General features: G+C 46.1%; 1 protein-coding gene across 2 annotated transcripts in view; it reads right to left on the minus strand.

Moving 5' to 3' along the window:
* Nucleotides 1–21,972, minus strand: part of vps8 (VPS8 subunit of CORVET complex) — a 570,202-nt gene that overhangs the window by 18,581 nt on the left and 529,649 nt on the right. For both annotated transcript variants that reach the window (XM_078551411.1, XM_078551410.1), the window contains one exon: nucleotides 8,786–8,863. In XM_078551411.1, the coding sequence (XP_078407537.1) occupies nucleotides 8,786–8,863 (78 nt within the window). The remainder of the gene's footprint in view (nucleotides 1–8,785; nucleotides 8,864–21,972) is intronic.

Consider the following 21,972-nt stretch of genomic DNA (forward strand, 5'->3'; position numbering starts at 1 on the left):
GTATTGACCATTGGTTCAAATAGACAAAAGTTTTGGGGCTATTTGTGCTGAAGCAGTGCTTTATATGTCAACCACCCAGAGGCAACATTAACAACAACACCTTGCATTTATATAGCATCTATAACACAGTAAAACATTCCAAGGTGCTTTTTAATAATTTGTTCACGGGATGTGGGCTTCGCTGGCTGGACCAGCATTTATTGCCCATCCCTAGTTGCCCCTTGAGAAGGTGGTGGTGAGCTGCCTTCTTGAACCGCTGCAGTCCATGTGGGTATAGGTACACCCACAGTGCTGTTAGGGAGGGAGTTCCAGGATTTTGACCCAGCGGCAGTGAATGAACGGTTCCAAGTAAGAATAATGTGTGGTGTCCTGCCAAGTGGAGGGTCTAAGTCCTCACCCTATATTTTTTATAAAATATGTATATCATCATGGCTGACATAACGTTTTATGAACTGAACAAAGACTTTAAAATGACTAAAACCATGGTTGGCTATGGCTCAAACAAAAGGAACTTCCTGGCATTCAGAGAAGCTGAGATTAAAAACAGAAAAAGCTGGAAACACTCAGCAGGTCTGACAGCCTCTGTGGAGGGAGAAACAGGAAACCTTAACTCTAGTCTCTCTCTCCACACAGGCTGTCAGGCCTACTGAGTGTTTCCAGCTTTTTCTGTTTCTATCTCAAATTTACAGCATCCGCAGTGTTCTGCTTTTATCAGAGAAGATGAGACCTTGTTATGTCTGTACCTTGTAAGCTTCAGAAGACCAACCAATGGCATTCTAGAGTTGAGGAGATCTGGGTTACTGCATTTCCCTGAGTAAGAGTCATCATCTCCTTTCTTGCTAGAAATTGTTATGATGGATAGGAGCAAGTGGCCTTCTCATGGTTCCCAAGGTGCACTACCTAACTCGGGCAATCCCTACTAACACTCCTGGATTCTCTGAGGCTGGTTTGGCCCCACCCATCACACTGTTAACACAATTTTCCTGGGTTTGAGATAAAAGTCCCTTCACCGCTGATTAGCACATTCTTGCCCACCGCCGCCCTCCAGGTTTTATCAGGCTCCAGTCCTGTTTGCGGGCTTGGGGATTGGTGAGGGTTGTGCAGGTTGTAGAATTTCGAGGCGCTGACCAGTCGCTGTGTATAAGTTGTCTTCCTGCCAGTATAATCAGCTCTTGAGCATTGGCTGAGCCCCCTTGACCTGCCCACTTCCTGATCTGAGGTGGGAGGGCTCTGTTACAGCAACACCACAATCCCGGCAGGGGGATCGCTGGCAGGTTGAAGCCATCACTGGGCCATGTTTATTGTCGAATATTTGAGAGGGGGGGTTTCATGCCCTCCTGGGAGGAACAGTCATTGAACCTCTCAGCTTGTATAATTAAGGCAAGGATCTCTGCCTTCCACTACTACTACTACTACTACTACTACTACTACTACTGCTCTGCCCATTGCCAGAGACTCCAGGTCAAGGTATGCCTTCTGAGCATCGAAAGACGCCACAATACCAGCCCACGGGTCATTTTGCAGCCATCTCTCCCACTCGGCACACCTTTCAAAGGCCACATCATCCTTTGCAGTCCTTTTCTGCGTCATTAGACTGTCTTGGATAGGCTGTTTAGGGAAATCCTGCCCCTCCACTTGTCCCTGTCACTGTCTCAACTCTACCTGAGTTGTTCTCATTGCTGGGTCTCAAGGATCTGGGTGAACCTCTCTGCGGGGCTCCTGCAGAACTTGCATGGTTCACACCAGTTTGCTCAACATTTCCTCCATTGGTGTCGCAGAGAGTCCTCGAGAGTCATTTAAGGCCCATTCGGCTCATCGAGCGCATGCTGACTCTCTTTAGAGCAATCCAGTCAGTCCCATTCTCCCGTAGCACCCCCATGACCCTGCAAGCTTATTTCCCTCGAGTGCCTAACCAATTCCCTTTTGAAATCATGAATGTCTCCACTCCCACCACCCTCACAGGCAGCGAGTTTCAGGTCACTGTACAGTGCACAGTCGAACCATCTCCGGATCTTTCACCTATAAACAGTCACCCCAGAAATACCCAGCTTCTTACAGTCTCTCATTTCTCTCAAATCCTTCCTTTCAAACCCAGCTGCCTGGGGAAGACTCCACCTACACCGGTTGCATTTACCTTTTGAAGGTGAGCTTTCTTATAGGACCAAATCCTCACTCTGGGGTCAATGTCCTCAACGCCCGGTTACACCCGATTTAAATACTTCCTGCTGACACAAAGCCAGCAAAAAGGAGATTCTGAAGAAAGAAGTGTGGAATGAAACCTAAAAGAATACATGGGGGAGGAGAGATGTTTAATCTCTGTGAGCGAATTATGGTCAGTGCATGTTGTATTCTTTTTCAACCATTATTAAAATGATAAAACTGTAATGTAAATTTTAAAGACAAACTAAAATGCGAATTTCAAACTGGATTTGATAATATTACTAAACAGTTTATTCTCACTGTTACCTGTTCTAATTATATGACTTCAGGGAATTATGATGCAGTTTTTTTCATTTTCGTCCTTCCTTCTCAAATTGTTGCTCTTGTTTTCACACATCATTCCCCAAATAGCAAGATTTCTGTTTAAAAATGGAGGCATCTAAATTCCCAGATCTAACGCGCTGGCGGAAGTGTGGTGAGGTGGAACTCCGTCTAACAATATCGGCGGAGAAGAAAAGAGTTGACCAGACCTGCTGAGTTTTTCCAGGTAATTCTGTTTTTGTTTTGGATTTCCAGCATCCGCAGTAGTTTTTTGTTTTTATCCGTCTAACAATAGCTGCTGAAGTTCACCCACTATAAAGCCTGCTTGTGTAAATACTGAGTGGGAAAAAACTGAGTGGGAATGGGTCCTTCCAACAGGGAGCAGGTGGGAGGAGAGAAGGAAACAACACTACCAACAACTTGTATTTATATAGCTCCTTAAATGCCATAAACTGCTCCCCGACACTTCACAGTTACAAAGCAAAATTTGACACTGAGCCACATAAGGAAATATTGGGACAGATGATCAAAAACTTGGTTAAAGGGGATGAGAGAGGTAGAGAAGTGTAAGGGAAGGTGCTCCAGAGCTTAGAGTCCAGGTAATTGAAGGCACAGTCACCAATGGTGGATGATTAAAGTTGGGGATGATCAAGAGGCCAGGATTTGAGGGTTATGGGGTTGAAGGATGTTACAGGTATAAGGAGGGGCAAAGCCATGGACAGATTTGAAAACAATTACGGCAATTTTTAAAATTGAGGTGATGCTTAACTGGGAGCTAGTGTCGGTCATCAAGCACAGAGGTGTGCCGTGTGTCTGCGTGTACAACTCTATAATCCCAAACACCACTCCCTTCTCCTGCCACATTTGTCTCCAAGCTGACTCCATCCCATCTACAGGTCAATTTTACCCCACCATAGGGCATTTGGTTTTAATTCTGAATTGAATAGGGAGGAGACAATATAAGACTATGTTTACAACCAGGACATGGCTATTTGAATTTTTGCTCTTCCTATGTAAAATGGGCTTGTGTGTCCTTTTGTATGTTATTTATGCGTTTTGACTGCTGCTTTGGATCCAAGTCCATTACCTTCTATTCCTCTTTCACTTCTGTTTACCTGACTTGGTCCCTTGTCTCCTGTCTTCACACCGTCCTGTTACCTAGTTATCCCTATTATCATTTCTCCTCTCTCGGGTATTTTTCCCACTCAAATCCTGACCTCATTCCCTCTACTTTCCTACGCTCCTGCCGTCATCCCAGGTTCCCTCTTGGATAAGCCGACAGCTTCTCTCTATTCACCTCTCAGCATGTTCCAAAAGGCTGAATGATCAGTGCCTTATGAGCAGCAACCCCCCTCTATCGCAAACCTACCCTCCATACGTCTGCTAAGGGCTAATCCTGCCAGGATCCTCCTTGTCCCCTCCCAGTGCTGACACTGTGGACTCTGCCAGTGGATCAGGAATCACTGTCCCTCTCTGCAACTCACTCCGGAACGTCTGTTTGCTTACAAAGAGAATCCTTGACATCCATGACCATTTTGCGGATAATTGCGCTGACATCATGGCTTTGACAGAAATTTGCCTGACCTGTGATGGCACCTTCTCCCTACTGAAGTCTCTCCCCATCTACCTATACCTGCCACTACCTGCCCACCGAACCCTCCTGGTGGTGAAGCACTTATCACCCTATCGCACCTTGCCCTGTTCTCTGGCACCTTCTCCTTTGAGAGACTCATCTTGTTCCATCCCCTCCTATAAAATCTTTATTCTCTACCCCCCCTCCCCCCATCTAAGTTCCATATCTTTCTCATTGAGATTTACTTCACTGCTTTGCCCCCTTGAGCCTCGGTGCTGAACAATTTCTCATCTCCGGTTACTTCAATCTCGATCACAACTCACCTTGTCCCCAGAGTTCACCGCCGTCCTGTCCTTCCTCAACCTCTCCCTCTAAATAAACTCTCCTACCCACTCAGAAAAATGTCTTTTCCTGAAGATGCTGCCGAATTTAACACTGTTTAAACCTCTGTCCCCTGGCCCCCTCTGGCCAGGCTGGGAGGCTGACTGCTTGCTGGGTGGGTAGGCCCTCATCAGCAGGCTGCGAAAGGAGAACGGAGAGGAGAGATGATCGGAACAATCGGAGGGGGAGGTCGGGGGGTTTGAAGAGATCAGAGGAATCGGGTCAACAGATTAGGGGCATTGCGGGGACAGGTGAGGAGACTGAAGGCACTGGGTGGGGATCAGGAGAGTTGGGGGAAGATTGAAGAGTCCAGCCGGGAGACAGGGATCTTAAAGAATGGGTGGGTGGGGCAGGGGGGCAAAAGAGAAAGCTCTGTCCATCCAGCTGATCCCTTATTCTATCTTCATCAACCCCTTGGACACCTTCCCACAATCAAGCTGATGTTACCAATGTGTAATTAAGGGTTTATTCCCACACATTTTTAATGATAAAGATCACGTCTGTTACTCTCTCATTGATTGGGATGGCATCCAATTGCAGTGAGATCTGAAAGGTATTGGTGAAGGGATCTGCACCCTTGGTGAAGGACCCTTGGATTAAAAACTGTCAGACACATGGTTTTTCCATCTTATGCCAACCCTGGTGAAAAGTTCGTTCTTCCCTTTATCCTTCTTCAGCGGAAAGACAATGGCAACATTGATCTGTACAATAATACGACCACATGGTTGACATGTTCCCTTGGGAAATGTTATGGAAACAATCCCACAGAGTTTCTCAGGTTAAAATGTCCACATGTATGGGGGGTCCTTTCCAAGCCAATGCATCCCCATGGGAACAGTAAGCAATGCTCTAACTGGTTTCCAACACTGATCTGGTTATTAACCTGGAAAAATTCCTTGAGCACATCACTAACAATGCTTTGAGACGCAAGCACGCTACCCGAGATCTCCCACACAAGTCCACCCGCCATCTTGTTTTTACCCGACGGTGGGTAACTTTTATTTTTCATTGAATCTCTTTTGATTTTGATTCACTTTTAGTCGTATGCCTTGATTTCAATGTATTTCACTCCTCAGTGAGCTCTCTATAGGATAGGAAAGGTGATTGGAGGCTGGGTTACCCTGCACTGGCCCATGCAGGGTGGCTGGAGATCTGGGATCAAATCCCTCGGAGCGGGATTTTACGCTGGTTCGGTGGGCGCTGCGCCCGACCTGATCCGGTGTGAAATCGGGCGGGGGTCCCAACGCCAGCCTGCGCTTGCGTGATATTTCGGTCGGCGGGCGCAGGCAAAACTCGGAAGGCAGAGGAAGCCATTCGGCCCATCATATCTATGCTGGGTCTTTGAAAGAGCAGTCATGTTTAGTCTCACACTCCCAACATTTTATCCATAAACCTCTAAATTCCTCATTCAGTCTGTCCAACTCCCTTAAAATTATGGATGGAATCAGCTTCCACCACCTTTTCCGGAAGAACATTCCAGATCCTGATAAGTCTCCGAGTGAAAACTTCTCTCCTCTTCTCCCCTCGTGATCTTTACCCAATGACTTTAAACCTATGACCTCTGGTTATTGACCCACTGGCCGTGGGAATAGCTTTTCTCTCTTTACTCTATCAAAAACCTTTCATCATCCTGAAAGCCTCGATTCACTCACCTCTTAACTTTCCACGTTCCAAGGAGATCGGTCCTAACTTAGGAGAACAGGTCAGCTCCTCATCACCTGAAGATGATGTCCTGCAGCTGGAGATGCTCCAAACACAAACAAGCTGTATGTGTGTGTGTGCCTAATGTTGCAGTATAGCTGCCAATTATCACTGTCCACAGGCAAGAGGTACATGCTTCAGCTCTGCATGGGGTGCCCTTCAGTACAAAAGTTGGGTAATTGCAATCTTTGCAATTAAAGGAGATGATCTGAGAGGGAAGCAGCAGCATTCGGAGGAGGAACGCAGAAATCACATCGATTGTCCCCCGGGGAAGCTCCGAAGGTTCTCCATGGGTAGAGACCCTTTAAGCTCAACTGTGCACGGGGCGTAGTCAAGGGAACCTTCCAGTAAGTTTGGAGGCACTGTAGTGGCCACAGATAAACTAATTCACACAAATAATTTTAAAATAATCCTTTTCAGGATACAAAACGGTTTTAATTTGGGCTGTTTAATCAGCTGGTGCCTGTTTTGGACTATACCGACTCCAAGTCTCTGTGGCTACAAGCTGAAAGTGTGTGTAAGTATTGCAGTTAAGGTGGAGCAGGTACAAACATCATTTTTGCCAGGTCCTCTGCCTCCTCTGTTACATGCTGCTGATGGCTTTCTCAATATAATTGTCCTTCAATACTTTCAGCCTAAAGCTTCTTTCTTGAAGTACCCTGGCGTACAGATTGAAGGTTTACATCACCCCCACTGTTGAATATCTTGTAGGTTTCCAGAGGGCCCCCTCTCAGCTGCTTCCTTTTAAGGTGGAAGAGACCCAGTATCTTTATTCATAACTCAAATCTTTCACACTAGGGATCAGACTTTGCTGCTTTCTATACCAGCCCTATGGCCTGAATGTTTCTCCTAAGTCATGGTGACTAGAAAGGACTATTTCCAGTGTATATTTCACTGATCTAGCAATAAAATCTATTAATTGATGTTACAGAGTGATTTGACATGTTATGTACTACATGTACCATCACTCTGGATCCCTTTTCTCATGACCTGGAGAATGCTTATGATATTTACTTTCTTTCAGTTGGTTATTATTATTGTTTAGATGCTGCAGACCCACTTGGCCCTTTAGGCTCCTGTGATGATACATAACGTGTAACAGGTATCACATTCAATTTCCAGCTATTCTGTTGAAATAATAGTCCCAGTTTAGCTGCAAAGCACACAGTGTGAATAAGTGTTTTTAGTGGAAAACAGAAAGCTGAATGCAATAATTGCTCCTTGGATTTGACAAGCTATGAATGCAATCTCAGCAAGATCGTTTTTGACAAAAGTCGTGATTATATTGATTGGATGGAAAAACATAGAACTCACAGCAACAGATGCAGAGAACACATACCTCGTATCTTTCCATGAGAAACAATTATCTCTAATATCATAAAGTTTGCAGAATAGTAGATAAAAAGTGGCTGTAAACATTTTAAATTACCTAAGTTTATTTTTTTGAGTAATGAGTCTTGGCTGAGAGCCCAAACATCCATTACTCTGTTGACACAGCTATACCCTAGGGAAAACATTGCTTAATTGGCAGCTCTTTCTCGCTGATCTATTCTGTCAGTTGCACAATGTTTATTTACACAAGATAAAGAGATTTCAAGTGCTTTCAGTTTCTGCTACTGATACTTCAAAGGTTCTAGATGATTGACACTTTTGTAAGGCAGATTAAAGCTCTGATATAAAAAGAGTGGCCATAGTTAAGAACATCATGTAATTCACAGGAAGCTTTAATGATGGCTCCCTTTAAAGAATAGATTTACTGAATAATTGTGCAGTTTGCATCAATGCCTCTCGGTGTTACTGTATTTTCAGACTTTTACTGACTAACCTACCCAAGGAGACACAGCAGATATTAAAGAAAGAAAAGTGTTTTCATTGTTTGAAACATTGACTTTCTACTATTGGCTGTTATATTTATTGCGAGAAGTCACTCTGTTACATTGAGGAGTAAATCATATTTTCATTGCCCAATGATTGATAATCATGACATATGAAGTTTTGAAATATAAACTCTGCATTAAAAAAGAAAGTCTGTTTCTAGTCAGAAAGGCCTAGAAGGAGAAAGCTGCCGCTAAAATCCAACATGACATGGCCGTGCCCTTTAGATAAGCCTGTGGGCGAATGTTTGGAAAATTACAAAAAAAAAAACTGCTGCATTGGTGCAGGAGGGAGATCCTCTTCTGAGGTTGGGGCTGAGGCACATTATCGTGAGCAAGCCAGAGATAGTCTGACTGTGCAACTTACTCTTCACTATGCCTAACCTAGGAGACCCCATACCATTCAGAGCCCCCAGTCTTGGCAAGTGGAGAATGCCTCAGTACTCATGCCACCCAACTTAATAAGCACGAAAACATACTTGAAAATAAAGAAGATCTCCCTATCAGAACTGCTTTTAAAAATCAGGTGTGCGAGGGACAATGCGCAACCCAGGACTCGGGTATGTATAAAGCAAGAGATAGACAGATATCGTGTGGTTCCCGCTGCCTCTCCAGGTGTAAACCCCTAGCACAGAGTCAGACCCATAATGTTGCAGTGCTGTCTCTGGTGGTCCGCGCCTTTTTTAAAACCCTGTAAGAGACATTACTGTTTTTTTTTATAGAACTATTTCCCTTTAGGGAAGTGAAACTAGCAGCAGAGAAATTAAGATCGTACCCTGGGTGGTCCTCTGTAGAGGCGCCGGAGCTGGTCAAAGGCCTGGATCTGCTGTGGTTCCAGTGCCACCTCTGTTGGCTGTTCCAAAAGAGAAAAAAAATGGTAAGAGATAGAAGGTCCTCTTCTGAATGATGGCAGCATACCAATAAAATTCAACTGAACAACACCACTCTCCTTGGTGGCACTAAACCTTTAACAAGACTATGAAAAACACAATTACAATAGCTAGGTTATAAATCTCAACAGAAAGCATTTCTTGAGTATTTCTGAAAAAATGAAACATTCTGTCCAAGCTTTTCATCTTGTACTCATCAGGACAAATGCAAGGTTTTGAAATTTGGCATTCTTGCATCTGTCCTGGTCAACGTAAGAGGAGAATCTTTAACAGCACGTCTTTTTTATTCAACAACAGAAGACATTTCATTGTTGAAACCAGCTGCTCCCGATTTGCATAGCAATCTAATTTATTTGGATATTATCCACTGGCTATCATTATTTCACTTTCTTATTTAATGTACCACATTATAAAACACCCAAGAAATTGTTCACTGGCCATTCACTGGTGGTGAGAAGTCAGGTCCACGGGATTTTTTCACCATATTTTGTGGCTCTTATCCACTTTTAGCTGAAATCTATAGAATAAACTTAGTTTTTTTTTTAATTCATTCATGGGATGTGGGTGTCATTGACTAGGCCAGCATTTATTGCCCATCCCTAATTGCTCTTGTTCAGAGGGCATTTAAGAGTCAACCACATTGCTGTGGGTCTGCAGCCAGACCAGGTAAGGATGGCAGATTTCCTTCCCTAAAGGACATTAGTCAACAACAATATCAGTCATCATCAGACTTTTAATTCCAGATATTTTTTATTGAATTCAAATTTCACCATCTGCCGTGGTGGGATTTGAACCCGGGTCCCCGGAGCATTACCTGGATCACTAGCCCAGTGACAATACCACTACGCCATCGCCTCCTCAAACACATGGTGAACCTGATCATAAAGAGTTGGTGAGTTATCAGGTCAACTACTCATGGGATACAACTTGTGTTCCACTGCTCATAATCTGCACTTGACTGTTATTTTTGAAATAATGTTTACAATAATGATTCACATTAAGCTTTGCAGTAAACATATACGTAAATATATATATATGCAAATAGATTGCTGGCTTCTTTTGATGTTTGGAAACTACGACTTCACTGTCCTGTTTACATTCAGGGAGTTCTCAAAATGGTTCAATTGCGTTACAACAGAACAACGAACGCTGGGGAACAGCTTCAACACTGACAATATGCTCAAATCTGCAGAAAAGACCAAAAAACGACAGGAGCAGATGATTCCGAGGGGAGAGTCAGAGCCTCGCACGATGATTTGAATAAAATATGTAGCCCAGCAGCCCACTGACAGATGACATTTAATAGAGAGATATAAGCACAGGGAAAAGTTAATAGCCAACGTACAGACTCGACAAACTGTGCTGAGACAGATGAAGATGGCTAATTATTCATCCTCTCACTCTCAATGTGACAATTAGCAAAGGAAACAAGACCAAATTATGAAGCCAAAGTATTAAGTGAGTGGGCAACAAAATGGCAGATGGTCGACAAAGAGAAACTGTTCCCGTTAGCTTATGGTACAAGGAGTTGGGGATTGAAGGTTTCGGGCAAAAGATACAGGTGGATCTTGGGGAAGAGCTTTCAATACTCAGCGAGTGATAATGAACTGGAACTTGCGGCCCATGTGGTGGAAGTGAAGACGATTGATGATTTCAAAAGGAAATTGGATGGGTACAGTGCAAAATAAACTTACAGGGGTACGGGGATAGGGCGGGGAAATGGGATTGATTGGATTGCTCTTAGGAGAGCTGGCATGGAATTGATGGGCCGATGGGCCTCCTGTGCTATAAAGTTCAAGGACGAAGCAAATAGCGATCAACGTGTGGAACGGAAGAAGTTGGGTATGGTAATGAAGATATAGACTCAATTAGCAGACAGTTTTAAATAAAAACAATAAATGCTGGGTATGATCAGCAGATCTAGCTGAACCTGTGGAGAATTCTGATGGATGTTAACCGTGTTTCTCTCTCCACCGACGCTGCCAGACCCGAATATTTCTAGCACTTTCCGTTTTTATTTCAGATTTCCAGCATCTGCAGTGTTTTGTTTGAGACACTTGGATGCTATTCCTGCAGCTGAGACTGTGGTTGGCTCTTTCTGGGCCAATTATAAGCGGCTGAATCGGTTTTCTGGATCCGTATCCACCTGGTAAAGATTAGAATCATCCTGCCCGCTTCCTTTCCAAACTTCTACGATTGCAAAACGTAGCAGAACAAGAGTTCCCTTCATTGAAGTGCAGTGAAGTAAATCCTGTACAGTCACGGTGAATTTAAATGGCAAATTAATCAGCCCCGTTTCCAACAATTTTCTGCTTTCGGCCGTCACACATCTGACCTTAAACTGCAAATTTAAAACCTGTCCAGCCATTAATCCTTTATTCCTCACAGGAGATGTCAGGGCACGGGCTATTAGCACTTACATAATAAACGTGGGTAAAAACTGACACAGCTTGACTCACCTCACAGGTACAGCAGGCTGAACAATCTCGAACGTAAAACAAAACAGGAGTGAAATCAGTCCGTGTGTCAGGGAGATATAATAATTCTCATAACGTTATTGGAATTTATTGTAAGATACTGGTATCTGTGTTGATACGGGCTGAATCTCCCGGTTGGCGTGTGGAGGTGGGCCCGACACGCCAAGGCGTAACATGACGCGTGATGGCTTCTGGCGTGTGCCCCGATGTCGTTGCGCGTCATCTCGATATTTCGTTCGGTGGGTTTGTACCAGAGTCGGCTGCACGCCCACCAAAATGTCAACGGCCTGTTAAGGCCATTAAAAAAGTCATCGAACGAGTTACGAACGCTGCCCGTCCAGAATTAAGATTGGCGGCAGGCGAAAAGCCCAAGAGGCCTTCGCGAATCTCAGGAAATCCCATCCGCGGGCAGGATGAGGTTTCCTGAAGCTTTTATAAAATAATTCAATAAATTTCCCCACCTTCACAAACATGTCCCAGCTTATGTGACACTGTCACATGAGGGGACATGTTTGCATAAACTTTTACATCATTTATTGAAGTTTTTTACTGTCTATTCAATCTCCCTAAGGCAGCTGCGTGCCTCAGGGTGATTTCTGTGCTCTTTCGCACGCACGAGAAAGCGCAGGCCCCAACTCTCCCTCCTCACCCCGCCCGCACAGGTAGCACTGATCGATCGGCTCTGTGCCCACCCCCGCCATAAGTAAAATCCTGACGCGGCGTGTGTGTGTGTGTGTGTGTGTGTGCATGTGCGTGTGTATGTAGGTATGTGTGTGTGTGTGTGCGTGCATGTGTGTGTGTATGTAGGTATGTGTGTGTGTGCGTGCATGTGCGTGTGTATGTGCGTGTGTGTGCATGTGCGTGTGCGCGCGTGCGTGCCCGTGTACGTGTAGGTATGTGTGTGCGTGCGTGTGTATGTGCATGTGCGTGTATGTGCGTGCGTGTATGTATGTGTGTGCGTGCGTGTGCATGTGTATGTGTGCGCGCGTGTGCGTGTGTATGTATGTGTGTGTGCGTGTATGTATGTATGTGCGTGTATGTGTGTGTGTGTGCGCGTGCGTGTATGTGTGTGCGTGCGTGTGCATGTGTATGTGTGCGCGCGTGTGCGTGTATGTATGTGTGTGTGCGTGTATGTATGTATGTGCGTGTATGTGTGTGTGTGTGCGCGTGCGTGTATGTGTGTGTGTGTGACTGCATGTGTGCGCGCGCGTGTGTGTGTGTGCGCGTCTTAACTGGATTAAAGGCAGCTGGTCTGAAGGCTTTAGTGTGGTAGGAGGTGAGCTAGGTTTGATATGTGAAGTAGGTAAACATCGGTGTCAAGGGAACATTTGCATTTTTAAATAAACCAGCTTAGATTGTTTTCAAAGGAGGGAGTGAAATGTGTCACCGAGCCAGGTGGAGTTCAGAAACTGAATTTCCCCGTCGGTGAGCAGGGGCCGGGGCCCGCTCGCCGATGTGTAAAATGACGCGGGATGATGTTGGGCGGAACCCCCGATGTCATCCCGCCCCATTTAAATTTTCAGGAAGGTGGGGAGGGTGCAGCAAAATCAGCTGCGGGCCCGCTGACCTGTCAATGGCCAATTGAGGCCATTGACAGGATCATTTATACAATTAAAGGACGTGCCCGTCCAACCTCAAGGCTGGTGGGTCGGCCAGGAGCCCCGGCGGGGAATAGAGAAAACATGAAACCTCATCCACCGGCAGGATGAGATTTCATGTAGGGTTTAAAAAAGTTTAAATAACTTTAATAACTTTTGAGTGAAATTTATTAACATGTCCCATCGCGTGTGAAATTTATTAACATGTCCCATCTCATGTGATGAGGGGGACAAGTTAAGGACTTTTTTATTTTTCTATTTTTAATATTTGTACAACTTTCAGCGATCTCCCTGAGGCAGCACTTAGCCTCAGGGAGATGTGCGCTCTGTCGTGCGCATGCGTGAAAGAGCGCACTCTCGCTTTTGGGGAAACCCCCCGCCCGCACAGGAAGTGCATAGCACTTCCCACCGGGTGTCACACTGGGTGGGCTTTAATTGGCCCGCCCACTTAAAATGGCGGCTGGGCCCGTTTCTCCGGTGGGGAACCGCCGGAGATTGGGTTGGGCCCGCCCGCCCGACAGGCAGAAAATTCCGCCCAGTGTGTTTATTTTTCCCAAAGATTACTGGTAAAACTTAGTACTATGAGAGATTTTTATTATCAGAAAGGTAAAGTCCAAAGACATAGTGAAACAATGGGAATTTGCATTCAAAGGGGAAAATATGTATAAAGGAGAGAAGGCTGTGTGTAGGGTAGGCATTGTTAAGGTCTAACAAGTGTGAAAAGACTCCAGCATCTAAACCTCAAGCTGCTAACTTCAAAGAACTGAAGTTAAGAAAACTCACTTTGAATTTGACTGGTTCAGGGTATCGTGTTTCTTTGCCTGGGTCTTTTAAAATCTGTGTCTTACTATTGCCTTAACAAAGGTGTAACTGGGAGTCAGATTAAGTAGGGGATTTAGAAGTTATTATGGTAGCAATTTGTAGACATATGTATGTGCTTAAAAATCATTTCTCTTATTAATAAATATTTATTCTAGTTTTTTAAAAATCCGTAAGACTTGGTGGTCTTATTATTACTGAATTCAAGGCACAAATGGCAAAACAAGTTGTGGCAGTTGTTTCAAGTTTCCCTTTGGGATTAGAACAACTCAGCATTTACCATCGGCTGTTCCATAACACTTGGCTATGAGTGCGGAGTGGCTGATGGCAAATCAGCAATCTGCTTTATCTACAATGGAAAGAGAGGTTGAACAGAGTGTAAAACAAGCCACTGCTCAATATACCTTCTGGCCACGTCCATGCATGTCAGTGAGGAAGGTATGAAGGACCCATGGGTGATGGTGGTCCAGTAACTCCGTATACAAAACACTGCTCTCGTGGGTCTCAATACAAGCCCCAGTGTGATGCTCAAACTCATCTCGCTGCCCAACACGGTTACACTCTTCAGCAGAGGACGACATCCGGGAGCAACAGGCAGAAAACACCCTGTCCTATCCACAGGAATAGTCAGAGGAGGAGGCCAATCAGGACCTTGAGCTCATCCCACCATCCAGTTAGAATGCAGCTGACCCGCACTTTAACTCCCATTAGCCTGATACCATTGCCTAACAGGAGTGTATTAATCTCAGATTCAAATCTCTATGACAGGCGTTGGTGAAGTGGGATTGAGAGTGATCACATGGAGAAGTGAATAAACGGTGTTGTCCCTCCACCCCCCACGAACCCTACTGAAATAAAATGGCTTAGAAGGAGGAGATAAAACAAATTAAGATAAAAAAAACAAATAACAGCTCCAGGGCTGATACTTAAACTGTCCAGGTAGATGCAGAGGAGAGTTACCGTATGTCGCTGGTGTGAGCATGTGATAGGGGAACAGGAACAGAAATACTGGGGCCTGTTACAATATGATAGGACTGAAAAGTAACTTGGTACTTGAAGCAAATGTTTTGAAGAAGGTATTGTAAGTGCACTCGCAGGGAAAGGCTGATGAGCATCCACGTGGGAATGCCTGTACATTGGCAGGCCTGCCACAGAACCTCGTCACTCTCAAGCAGCATGGACAAGCCCGGCTCCAACATGGCACCAGGCCTCACACAGAGCTCGGAGCCCAAAACGTTTCCATCGCTGCACAAGCGGAAATCACCCAGCGTCTGAGGGCAGCGGCCGGAGCTCAGGACGAAGTCATGAAACCTCAGCTGGTTACAGTCCAGATTCAGACCCGGTGCCATCCCGGCTGCGATACCAGTTCTCAAAGCGGCGTCCCAGCAACCTGCGCTCAGGACCACTGAGGCGTTTCCCCCAGGGAGCGTCAGTGAGCTGTGGAACGTGGACCTGCCGCCCTCCCACAGGGCAGCAGCATTAGCCTTGCACCCGTACACCAATCCTCACTGCCCGTCAGCCAGCTGACCCAGGCTGCTTCCGCCCCCATGCTGAGCTGCTGCAGTCTGAGAGCGGGCCTCCAAGCTCAGAGCTGCTCCAGAGTGTCCCGCAGTATCCCCAACGCAAGTCCGCAGCCTTCCACCAGCCATTGGGAGCACTCGGACAGGCACACACACACCTGCAAGGCAGGCACTGAGAGGGAATACACAAGGGTGATCAGTTCCATTTATTGGAATATGTCGGATAAAGTTGGTAAGGAGTTGGCTGTTTTGTGGTGCCTCTTATTTTGGGATTTTGGCCAAGAGGACGCTGTAACAGAGAGATGAGGAGGTGGGGAAAGAGTGCAGCGACAGTGGTCTAAGGATTATATCTGGGAGACCAGCATCTGTGGAGATGCTAAAAGCAAAACACTGCGGATGCTGGAAATCTGAAACAAAAACAGAAAATGCTGGAAAAGCTCAGCAGGTCTGACAGCCTCTCTGTGGGAAAGGAAACCGAGTTAAGGTTTCGCGCCTGTAAGAGCAGTTATACAAGCTCCAAACATTTACCCTGTTTCTCTCTCCACAGCTGCTGCCAGACTGGCTGAGATTTCGCAGCACTTTCGGATGAGATGCTCTTGGACAGTCTGTCAGGAGCAAGGGAGTTCTGTTTGCTTCATCCCTTCCTCCTCTTCCTTCTGAGCTAGTTGCTGGGGGTCTGGTTCCCCTGTGATTTCCATGTTGTGGACGGTGCAGCAGATCGTCACAAATCAGGACATCCTCCAGCAAGTACTGAAGGCTTACCACCGAGCAGTCCAGGTAACGCAGGATGCTGACCGTCTACTCCACACGCTTAGGGGCAGCACGGCTCTCACTGAGGGGGGGGTGGGGGGAGTGCTGGTCAGGTGATCCAGGGGGAATTATCGGCCATGTGTCCAGCGGGTAACCCCTGTCACTGAGCAGCCGCGTTCTGGTTCGATGTGGTGGCTCGAAGATGGTGGGAATGGCTGACTGGCACAGGGTGAAGCGACACGCAATGCTGCCAGGGTAGTGAGGGTTCACAGGGGTGGTCGCGCACTGGCTGCTTGTTCACAGAACCCTCTTCAGTTCCCCATTGCAGTGTCCACTGAGCCACATGGGTGTGAAATCAATGGCTCTCTGGGCCATCAGGGACACCTATCCTCCTGGCCAAGGTGTGCCCGCTCCTCTTGCTTCTCCCTGCTAGAGAAAGCAAGGAAGTCCCCTCTCCTGGCCCACAGGAATTCAGTAACTTCCCTAATGCAGCAATGCATGGTGGACTCAGATATGTTGGCAGGGTTCCTGGCTCCAGGTTGGAAGGAGCCAGTGGTGGGGAAATGGAGGGTGACAGTGACCTTCCTGACCACTGGCAGTGCTACCTCTTCCATGCTCTGCATCTGCAGGTCCGGTTGGCGGAAGCCGTACGGTTCTATTACCACCTTCTCGGTGAAGCTGCTCCTGGCTGAGGTGGTGGGTAAGAGGAATTCTCTTGCAAAACCTTAGCTGGACCAGGCCTCCTGATGTCAGCTGTCCTCGTCCTCCCTCTGTGAACAGCTTCTCCTCTCTGCTTTATCTCCCCGTAATGCTGCAGCCCAAGAGTAACCGCAACCATAACCCCCCCAATGACTGGGATCAGGTGCTGAACTTTTTAAATTCACACCAATCCTTTCAATGCCCAGCACCTTCTGATTGAAACAGCTCCTCCAACGACACAGTACAGAGTCATTCTACTAACTCTGCAGCAGGAACATGATTCGTAGCCACCCGTTTACAATCTGTTGTACATCACAAATTCCATGAGCAACGAGACAAACAATGTCTGAGACAACACACTGGCCTGGGTTTTGCCGTTGCAATGATAATGAAACGGCCAGTGTCTGGCAGAATTCCTGGTCTTGGTTCTAGGAACTCGGTCGCAGGTTGAGTCCATGGAAGATGCAGCAAAGTATTCTTGGTTCACTCTGTAGGCGAAAATGCAGGGTTCTTTCTCAGACCCTGAGAGAGATGGAGGTCAAAGGCAGGCTGCTAGCCTGGAGTCCGGTTTTCTCTTCTGAGGTTAAACCATGACTGAAAATACAATTCAAAAGCTGTATAATTAAAGGAATTCAAACAACTCCAGTCTCAGTCATGTGACAGGGTGGTTTTGAGGCAAGCTATTCAGCTAACGAGGCACCTTGTTACAACCCATTTTGTTTTGAGCAGTTAACTGTAGGACCATTACCATAATTTTGGAGATGATGAGTCCCAAATAGCTCTGCCTTTGTCCAGAGCCGGCTGGTGCAGATATATTGTCTATGAATCCTTTGCGTTGGCTTGGCTGGAATGTTTATATAAGTCACATTCCAGGAGGATGATGAGGAAGCCATTGTCCATTGGAACAGCTTCCAGAACTAAAAGCATGTGGTCAGCTGTGGCCATTTTATCAGTCCAGCCATTGGTTCATTTTAAAAAAAGTAGTAAGTTTATAAAGTAGCCAGGATGATACAGATATATATGTTTTCCTTCCTGTCTTCTGATCATGACACTAGGATGAAGTCCATCAAGACCTGGGGATTTGTCAACCCGCAGCTCCAACAACTGCTAAGAACCACTTCGCTGGTGATTGCAATTTTCCTGAGTTCCTCCCTCTTTTCCAATTCCTGATTTACAGCTATTTCTGGGATCTTACTTATATCCTCTATAGTGAAGACCAATGCAAAATGCCTGTTCAATTCACCTACCATCTCCTTACTGTCCATTATTAATTCCCCAGACCCACTTTCTATAGGACCAACGCTCACTTAGTTGACTCTTTTCTTTTTAAGATATCGATAGAAACTTGTACTATCCATCTTTATTTTGTTACCTAGCTTTCTCTCATACTCTAATTTTTCCCTCCTTATTAATCTTTTTGTCATTTGCTGCTGTTCTTTATATCCTGTCCAATCTTCTGACCGGTCACCCGTCTTTGCGCAAGTATATACTTTTTCTTTAAGTTTGATACTGTCTTTAACTTTTTTAGTTAACCACGGATGGTGGGTCCTCCCCTTGGAATTTTTATTTCTTGTTGGAACATATCGCTTCTGTGTTTTCTGAAATATCCCTTTAAATGTCTGCCACTGAACCTCTATTGACCTATCCCTTAACCTCATTTGCCAGTTCACTTTCGCTAGCTCTGCTTTTATGCCCTCATAACTGCCCTTATTTAAGTTTAAAGTACTGGTTTTGGACCCGCTCATCTATCCCTCAAACTGAATCTAAAATTCAATCACATTATGATCGCCCAGGGGTGCCTTCACTATGAGGTTATCAATTAATCCTATCTCATTGCTGAGGGAACACTGGTGTAAAGGGAACAACTGGCACTGGTGTAAAATGCTCAGTTCTATTATCGTATTATGTCATTTAATCCAACCATGTTTACAGGGGGAAAAAATTATTCCAGCAGCAGTGTCCCTACATGTCTCAGCTGCACAGATAGCAGGATACAGCAAGTTAATATTAAGCAGGGGATACAGCATGCTTTGACAGGCCAGGAAATGTGCACTCAGCGTCAAATCACTCTGCAAACCTGCAGGAGAAATCTGCAAAAAGGGTTTTGCTGAATGTTTACCAGCAGTTCGGCAGCTGATAGAACATCATTATTAAGTACGCTAAATAGTAGCTTTAAGGACTACAGTGGGGAAGTAGTCCTAAAGCACAGGCAGCGAGGGCCAGATTAAAAAACGGCATGTGGTATTTCGTCAAAAATAATCTTCCAAATGGAGTTGACCAAATCTCAAACGTGATTGCTGATTGGTTCTGTTGAAGGGTCATGAGGACTCGAAACGTCAACTGTGCTCTTCTCCGCCGATGCTGCCAGACCTGCTGAGTTTTTCCAGGTATTTCTGTTTTTGTCCTGTGAAAATAGTGTTGGATACTGAGGTTATTTCTGCAGGGTCAGGCAGTTACACAAGCTGAATGGATGTACAGCTTCCACTGCATAGAGGCAAGACTGCTTCAAAGGGATTGGCTCGGGATTGTAGGGTGTGTATGTAGATTTTGACCTCTGTCCAGGATAAATATAGAAGCAGAGTCCCTGAGACAGAGGAGAAGTGGGATTAGGTTTGGGTTACTCTAGCAAACACAAAGCACAGAGATGGGTCAAACTGCTGCCTTCTGTTCCGTAAACATTGATCATTTCACTTTTTCACAAACTTCAATGTTTGTTTACAAAACTTCTTCACAAGTTACTGCTTCTTCCACTCCACTCTCAGATTCTCATCCTTCACCCACTAGAAACCAGACCTGGCTCTCCCCCCAAAACTATTCAGCAAATTTCTCTTTCCAACCATGTCCTTGGTGTTTCTGACTCTGTACAAAACTCGGAGGTAAAAAGTGCTGTTGCTGTAAGCATTAACTGCTTGTGGGGGTGATGGTGTATTGTCACTGGGCTAATAATCCCGAAACCCAGGGTAATGCTCTGGGGGCCTGGGTTCAAATCCCACCATAGCAGATGTTGGAATTTAAAGTCTAATGATGACCATGATTGCCGTAAAAACCCATCTGGTTCACTAATGCCCTTTCGGGAAGGAAATCTGCCATCCTTACCCGGTCTGGCCTACGTACATATACCCACAGCAATGTGGTTGACTTTTCAATGCCCTCTGAAATGGCTCAGTTGTATCAAACTGTGAAACAGCCTAAAAAGAATGACCGGACGGACCATTCGGCACTGACCTAGGCACCAGAAACAACAACGGCAAACTCAACCCTGTCAACACTGCAAAGTTCTCCTTACTAACATCTGGGGGCTAGTGCCAAAATTGGGAGAGCTGTCTCACAGACTAGTCAAGCAACATCCTGACATAGTCATCCTCACAGAATCATACCTTACAGACAATGCCCCAGACACCACCATCACCATCCCTGGGTATGTCCCGTCCCACCTGCAGGACAGACCCAGCAGAGGTGGTGGCACAGTGGTATACAGTCGGGATGGAGTTACCCTGGAGTCCTCAACATCGACTCCAGACCCCATGAAGTCTCATGGCATCAGGTCAGACATGGGCAAGGAAATCTCCTGCTGATTACCAATTACCGCCCTCCCTCAGCTGATGAATCAGTGCTCCTCCCTGTTGAACATCACTTGGAGGAAGCACTGAGGGTGGCAAGGACGCAGAATGTACTGTGGGTGGGGGACTTCAATGTCCATCACCAAGAGTGGCTCGGTAACACCACTACTGACTGAGCTGGCTGAGTCCTAAAGGACATAGCTGCTAGACTGGGTCTGCGGCAGGTGGTGAGGGAACCGACAAGAGGGAAAAACACACTTGGCCTCATCCTCACCATCCTGCCTGCTGCAGGTGCATCTGTCCATGACAGAATCAGTAGGAGTGACCACCGCACAGTCATTGTGGAGACCAAGTCCCTCTTTCACATTGAGGATACCCTCCATCGTGTTGTGTGGCACTACCACCGTGCTAAATGGGATAGATTTCAAACAGATCTAGCAACTCAGGACTGGGCATCCATGAGGCGCTGTGGGCCATCAGCAGCAGCAGAATTGTACTCGAACACAATCTGTAACCTCATGGCCCAGCATATCCCCCACTCTACCATTACCATCAAGCCAGGGGATCAACCCTGGTTCAATGAAGAGTGCAGGAGGACATGCCAGGAGCAGCACCAGGCATACCTAAAAGTGAGGCGTCAACCTGGTGAAGCTATAACACAGGACTGCTTGCATGTCAAACAGTGTAAGGAGCATGTGATAGACAGAGCTGAGCGATTCCAGAACCAACAAATCAGATCTAAGCTCTGCAGTCCTGCCCCATCCAGTCGTGAATGGTGGTGGACAATTAAACAACTCACTGGAGGAGGAGGCCCCACAAATATCCCCATCCTCAATGATGGGGGAGCCCAGCACATCAGTGCAAAAGATAAGGCTGAAGTACTCTTGCAGCAATCTTCAGCCAGAAGTGCCGAGTGGATGATACATCCCAGCCTCCTCCGGAGGTCCCCAGCATCATAGATGCCAGTCTTCAGCCAATTCAAATCACTGCACATAACATCAAGAAACGGCTGAAGGCACTGGATACTGCAAAGGCTATGGACCCTGACAATATTCCAGCAATAGTGCTGAAGATTTGTGCTCCAGAACTTGCTGTGCCCCTAGCTAAGCTGTTCCAGTACAGCTACAGCACTGGTATCTACCCGGCTATCTGGAAAATTGCCTAGGTATGTCCTGGACACAGAAGGTAGAACAAATCCAACCTGGCCAATTATTGCCCCATTAGTCTACTCTCCATCATCAGTAAGGTGATGGAAGGGGTCATCAACAGTGCTATCAAGTGGCACTTGCTTAGCAATAACCTGCTCACTGACTCCCAGTTTGGGTTCTGCCAGGCTCACTCAGCTCTTGACCTCATTACAGCCTTGGCTTAAACATGGACAAAAGAGCTGAACTCCAGAGGCAAGGTGAGAGTGACTGCCCTTGACATCAAGGCAGCATTTGGCCTAGTGTGGCATCAAGGAGCCAATGGGAATCAGGAAGAAAACTCTCTGCTGGTTGGAGTCATACCGAGCACAAAGGAAGATGGTTGTGGTTGTTGGAGGTCAATTATCTCAGCTCCAGGACATCACCGCAGGAGTTCCTCAGGGTAGTGTCCTCGGCCCAAACATCTTCAGCTGCTTCATCAATGACCTTCCTTCCATCATAAGG

This window comes from Cetorhinus maximus, chromosome 11 (genome assembly GCF_964194155.1).
Source record: "Cetorhinus maximus chromosome 11, sCetMax3.hap1.1, whole genome shotgun sequence".
NCBI classification, from domain to species: Eukaryota; Metazoa; Chordata; class Chondrichthyes; order Lamniformes; family Cetorhinidae; genus Cetorhinus; species Cetorhinus maximus.